This window comes from Hipposideros armiger, unplaced genomic scaffold (genome assembly GCF_001890085.2).
Source record: "Hipposideros armiger isolate ML-2016 unplaced genomic scaffold, ASM189008v1 scaffold_198, whole genome shotgun sequence".
NCBI classification, from domain to species: domain Eukaryota; kingdom Metazoa; phylum Chordata; class Mammalia; order Chiroptera; family Hipposideridae; genus Hipposideros; species Hipposideros armiger.
Window position 1 is genome coordinate 543,530 of NW_017731548.1, and position 6,633 is coordinate 550,162.

A 6,633-nucleotide genomic window follows, 5' to 3' on the forward strand; every position below is an offset into this window, starting at 1 on the left:
TTATAGATGACTAAACACTGGTGGCTGCTACTGGGGGTTGATGGACTCATTCATCTTTAAGGTCTCTTTCAGCTCTAATTTTTACTAATTCTAGGACTCATTCAGTCAGTCAACAAAGATTTATTGAGCACCTACCATGTACCAGGCCAGGTGCCACTCTAGGCATTGGAATACTTCAGTGGTTACTTAAAGATCTCTGCCTTCATGGAATCTGTATTCTAGGAGGGAGAGAGACAATAAACAACAGTTATAATAGAGAAGCTGAATGGAAACAGGAAACTTAGAGCAGGGTAGAGGGAAGTGGAGTGCTGGATAGGAGCAGATTGCAGGTTTTGAAAAGTGGGCAGTGGTGGTCTCATTGAAAAGGTGACACATCAGCAGGAGATGGTGGCGGTAGTCAGAGAGATATCTGAGGGGAGAGCAGTAGGTGCACAGGGAAGGGCAAGCCCTACAGCAAGAGGCCAGAGCGTGCCTGGGAATTTGTAACAGCATGGAAGCCTCTGTGACTGGCACATGATGAGGGAGGGGGTGAGATCAGAACAGTAGCAGGGAACCAGGTCAGTGCTTTGTCAGCCGCTGCGAGGGTTTTGGCTTTTACTCTAAAGAGAAGGGGAGCCGTTGCAGAGACTTGAGCAGAGGATTTTCATGATCTGACTTAGGATTTTAAAGGATCCCTCTGGCTGCTATGTGGAGAACAGATATTATGCACGGAAGGTTGGAAGTAGAGAGAGCAGTGGGGAAGCTATTGCAGTGTTCAGATGAGAAATGATGGCTTTCCTACTAGGAGAGTTCCAGTAGAAGCTGAGAATGGGAAGCGCTCTGGATTGTGAAGGTGGATTTGATGCGGGGTATGAGGAAAGAGAGGAGTTAGATGAATTTGCCTTCAGCCAATATGGAGAAGATGCAGGTGGATCAGGTTTGGATACCAGATTAAGAGTTCAGTTTTAGTGAGAATAACCTTGAGATGTCTGTCACACATGCAAGTGGACATGCTGAGTAGGCAGTTAGATGTATAAGTCTGGATTTAGGGAGAGAGGGCTAGGTGGAGATGTAAATTTAGGAATTGTCAGCATACGAACAGTATTGAACTTTAGGAGCCTGAGTGAGATCACCAACAGTTTGAGTTTAAACACAGATGATAAGAGATTCTCGGATGGAGCCCTAAACAGATGGTGGAGATGAGAAGGAACTAGCAAAGAAAACTGAGAAAATGCAACCAGTGAAGTAGTAGTAAAACCAAGAAAGGAAGGTCCTGTGTAAGCCAAAGAAGAAAGCACATTGAGGACGAGAGAGAATGAAGGAAACCAAGTAATGCCCAAGTGATATCAAGACTGACAGTTGGTCATTAATTTTAGTAACATAAAGGTCTTTTTGATCCTGACAGGAACAATTTTGTTGATAACTGGGGTGAAATGCTGACCAGAATGGATTTAAGAGAGAATGGAAGGAGAGGAGTGGAGACAGCCAGTGCGGATGACTCTTTTTGAGGGTGTTTGCTAGAAAGGGAGTCAAAGGCACAGGGCAGTAATCTGTGGGGGTGGTAGGGCCACGAGAAGTGTTTTGAAGATGGGAGATATTTCAGCATGTTTTTATGTTGATGGGAATGATCCAGTAGAACGCAAAAGATCATCTGAGAGAACAGGGCAATTTTCCCCAGGGTGGGGGGGGAGTGAGTCTTGTGCACAAGTCAGGATGGACTGGCTTATTTGGAAACACAGATAGTCTATGGTAAGAGATGGAAAGTCCAAGTCTGTGGGGCAGGTGCTGGGCAAATGCTCCTGTGATTACCTCATTTCTCTCATTGAAATGGGAAAGAAGATCATCTGTTGTGAGCAGGCTGGGGGAGTAGGCGAGGTAGTCATTTGGGGTGTGAGGGTGGGGGGAATGGGAGAGCAAAGGGACTTGGGAGGTAAGGTACACTTTCCAGGTGGCATCAAAGGTTCCTGGTCATGAATGTAAAGTGCGATCAGGCAGCATGGTATTTGAAATCAAATTTTAAACAACTCTACAGAGAATCAGTGTTCCCAATAACAAAACCAATTTATTTGACTGGATCTAGCTTCACTTTAAAAATAATTTTTCATTGATGTATAACATAGAGGAAAATGCACATTTGTTTGTTTGTTTACTGTCTTTCCTATGAATGGTAATAAGTGGGAAATTGCCAAAAGCGAGACCGGAGAAACAAGCTTTGTTAGTCAACCCTGAATAATCAAGACCACCCTCCAGTTCTCTTTTTACAGTTTGCAGATCCATCAGTGGTCTGTAGTAACCATTTTGTGCAAAACACTGTCTTCAGCATCAAAGGGGCTGAATGTAAGGTCAGTTTCTTTCCTTGTGGAAGGGAATATGATTTGCCAGTGTTTCTGATATGACTGAAGCCCAGACCATCTCTGGATCCACGAATTTAGTTGTGAACCAGGAGGGAAGGCCTCTTAGGAGGTCAGGTTGATACAAAAGATGCCCTGTACTTACAGGAAGGTGGTGTTCATGCTCTCTCAGGAGTCTCAGAGCTGCACTAGCACGTGGGCTGTGTCCGCTGAGCTGTGTCTCGCATCTCTGGCAGCTGGCTGTAAAGTCTGGCACAATCACTCTTGGCTCCACTCTTGCTTTTCAGGGTTGGGGAGCCGAGTATCACCGCCAGGATGTCACGAGCACCCCCTGCTGGATTGAGATTCATCTTCACGGGCCACTGCAGTGGTTGGACAAAGTTCTGACTCAGATGGGCTCTCCACACAACCCGATTTCTTCAGTGTCTTAATAGTCACGTCTCAATCCCCATTCTATAGGATAGATGCTATTGCAGGCAGTGGCTTGTGTCATTTCAGATTTGCAACTAGCTGAAGTGTCTAAGTACATGTGTAAATACATATAATATATACTATTCATCTATTTTATCACCATATGTTTTGTGCTTTCCAGTTAACCTGATGTTCAGTACAATTCAATTAGAAAAGCAGGTTTGTCGTGCCTGTGGTGTAAGAAGCAGTTGCTTCTTTTGATGGAGGAAATGCGAAAGCCAACTGTGTTAACAGTATTTGAAGGGTGTCAGCAGAATGAATGAAAGGCAGCGTTAGTCAGCCATGTCATTATAAGGCACATTGGGTGGCGAACCAGAAAAATATTAAAACTGTTTATATAGCAAAAATCAGGTACTAGTAGCACTGGAGCAAATAACACTTTTAGATAAAATAAAGCAATCAAACCCTTATAATTTAAATGATCTCACTTTTAGTGCTATTGGCAAGAAAAAAAAATCAAGCTTATACAATCAATTTTGTAAGATAAGCCACATAAACTTTCTTTTCTTTCTGAAGTTGAAATAACCAGCTGGACTATTGTGCTGATATTAATGGTACCTTTAAAACACATTTAAACTGTGATTGGTAAAGAAAGAAACTGTGAAGCTGAAGTCATATTGCCTCCTACCTACCATTGTAAAAAAAGTCACGAGTCTAACGTGGCAAGATAAATATGAAAATAGCATGAAATGAGCTGTATTCCCAAATTGCAAGATAAGACCAGAACTTAGTCCAGGAATCACCCAGGGACTCCTCTGCTTCCCTCATGGGAAACCAGGCCAGTTTTCCTGGTTCCTTCTGTGGGCAGTCCTGCAGACTGCTGAGTCCCCACAGTGAGCTCTGAGCCCACGTGTGTAGGTCCCGTGTGGGGAAAACGCAGGTAAAATCAGAGGGTTAGACAAAAGCATCATACGCTTACTTAGGCCTTCTCACATTCCCACATGAAACGTCTCCAGGTAAGGGCCCTCCTTTTGCCACGTTTTCCTCACTTGTTGGCAAATAGTAACGATTTACAGGTGACTAAAACAATGGTGAAGACTTTTGAGAAAACACACACTGTTGGGGTCAAATTGATGAGTTATTTAACTTAGTGTCTATATTGAATAAATTATCTACTGGTCAAATCTCGTAGCCTTTTATAAAGCTAAAGTCTCATACCTGGAAATAACTTCCCAAGTAAGGTGATACTAATTTCATAATCTCTGTAATTTCTGGGGAACAGTGGTACTGAATAATAGAACATTTAAAAATACACAATATTAAAAACCTGTTCTTCTTTACCCTTGGATGATAAAGAGAGGACAATCCCCTAAATTTCTAGGTAATTTCATATATGTATATATATTTATAATTCCCACCCACTAAACACTGCATTGCTTGAAAAAATATTTCACACCCTCTTAAAAGTGTATAATTTAAGAAGGTAATTATGCTTGTAACAGACAGAAGGTACTTCAGTAATTCAAGAAGTTTCTTCATTTACACATTCTGTCTCAACTCTTTTAGCATTAGTGCACACAGTAGTTGTTTCTCATTAAATTGTATTAAGGTAGAAATGATCATGTGAAAAAGATATATGAGTGAGCTACTACTGTCACATGTTGTAATAACTAGTGTTATCTAATAGAAACATTCATATGTACAACAGAAAATAATTATTACATTTTACATGAAAACTAAAAACCCTGTAGTTTACTGGTTCATCAACTATGTATTGTGCACGTATATGTGCCAGGTACAGTGATAGGTACTGTGGAATCCATTGTAAACAAGAGACGGCCCCAGCCCTCTGGCACTGAGAGTCTTAGAGTAAATCTGTTTGTGTACACATCTTCATGTTTCAGAACTTGTAAAACAAAACAAAATGTTATTTTTCCTTAGCTTGAAAAATATATAATTCACTTCTTAACTATCTGTATCTTGAAACTTATTTTCCTTCTCTTTTGAGCAATTGGGCAATGGGTGAAGGCTTCCTTGGATAAATGCTACTTTTCATCTGTGTTGTCTCAAAGTTGCTTTTCTTTCTCCCCTTGCTTCTATTTGCCAATAATTCTCCATCTCCTCTTTTCTTGGAAGAAGCATTAATATGGCGAGTCTTCCTCGTACGAGTATCATTCCATGAGAGAACAAGGACACATAGTATAGTTTCTGTTCCAGAGATCAAACACAGATTTCTTGATCAAAATTATCCTCTGGTAATCTGACACCTTTACAGAATTAATCAGAACTGGTTGTTTATAAATGACATTTAAAAAATTGGATTTTCATAGAGCTTTGCGAAACCAGGACAAAATATTCCTGTAGACCTGAATTCTTTTTTTGAAAAATAAATGATTAAAATGGTACATATGCATCATCATCAATCATGTCTCATCAAAAGCCTTTATTATTAGGATATGTATGAAATTCAGAGAATTTGAAATTGATGAAAAGGTAACCCTTCGGCCATTGTAATATAGTCACATTTTAATCAGCCTTTTTTTTTTTCACTTTTGCTGGCAAGAGTTGTCAAAAGTTGTGCAGTATTTGATTTTAGACTTCTAAATGTGCTCATTCACATTCATTCCTTGATGTAGACAATCCAAAAAGAAATGTAATAGCATTCTTTTGTAGGATAACTAGCAAAATGGACATGCTGAGCCATTAACTACATCAGCAATGCCAAACATGTTCAAGGTTGCCATGGACAAGGGTTGTGCAATAGAGAATAATAATGTTTTGGCCTCCTCACGAGGTCTAGGTCATTTATCCTGTTGTTCAAGCCTGTTTTTAATTTTTCTTGAAAGTTTTAGTTAAATGATATTTTAGTATCAGCCAGTGCTTTGAAACTACAAAGATGTCATTGTTCAACACATTTACTTTATGGGTTTTTTTGGTTTGTTTTTTTATACTCAGTACAAATCAGGGAACGTTGGGTTACAATCTAGCATTTAGAATCCTCTTTTCATTGTCTCCCAAAGAACTGAATACCCCATCACAACAACACAAGCATTTTATAAATATCACTTGCCTGACTTTAAGCGCCTGCTTAACTTTAATTTGTCCTGAATATTTAGTGTGTATCTCCATTAAATAAAGCAAACTATAACATGCATTCCAAATTTTGTCTTTTCGTGTTATGATTTAACAGCTGAACTGTGTGATGAGATTAGGTGATCTGGCATATGTTAAGCTCAAATTAATGTAAAACAAAGCAAAAAACAAAGAAACTACTTCTATTTAAGAAATGCTTTTGATTATAATATCTAGGCTTCAACTATCCATCAAGTGTACATTTATCTGATTGTTTATAATAAAGAATACTGTACCTATATGTCTCTGGGTTCATTTTTCCCTGTAAACATCATAGCAGGATTCATTGCATATGGATCCTTAGGATGACCTTAAACCATCTCATTTTGAAAACAGAATGTTTTTAAAGTTCAACATGCTATAGAGAAATTAGGTAATGGTTTTAAATTAAACATCTTGAGATAACTGGCATTAAATGTAGAATATTTAGTATACTTAGCTGTAATTTTACAGAGAATCTGTGTAGAAGCATTAAATAATACTGCAGTGTACAGGAAAGAATGAACAATTTTTTTTTAAAGATTTTTATTGGGGAATTGGGAGGATGGGAACAGTTCTGGGGAATTGGGGGAAGGGGAACAGACAAGTTGCTGTCCTTTTGTTCTTCAGGCTAGTTGTGGAGGATGTTGCTTCACTGGCCCAAGTTGGCACCATCATTGCGCTCTTCCCGGGCGAGGCAGATCAGTCGCCGGCTTCTGGACGGCCGCTCACTGCGGCTGCTGGCCGCTCACGCTGGCTGCTGGCTACACACGGTAGCCCA

General features: G+C 39.8%; 1 protein-coding gene across 1 annotated transcript in view; it reads left to right on the plus strand.

Moving 5' to 3' along the window:
- The window catches only part of SMAD9 (SMAD family member 9), a 34,841-nt gene extending 28,727 nt beyond the window's left edge, over positions 1-6,114 (plus strand). The window contains exon 4 of the mRNA XM_019653193.1: positions 2,618-6,114. Coding sequence (XP_019508738.1) covers positions 2,618-2,761 — 144 coding nt within the window. The 3' untranslated portion in view covers positions 2,762-6,114. The remainder of the gene's footprint in view (positions 1-2,617) is intronic.
- The last annotated feature ends 519 nt before the right edge of the window (positions 6,115-6,633 follow it).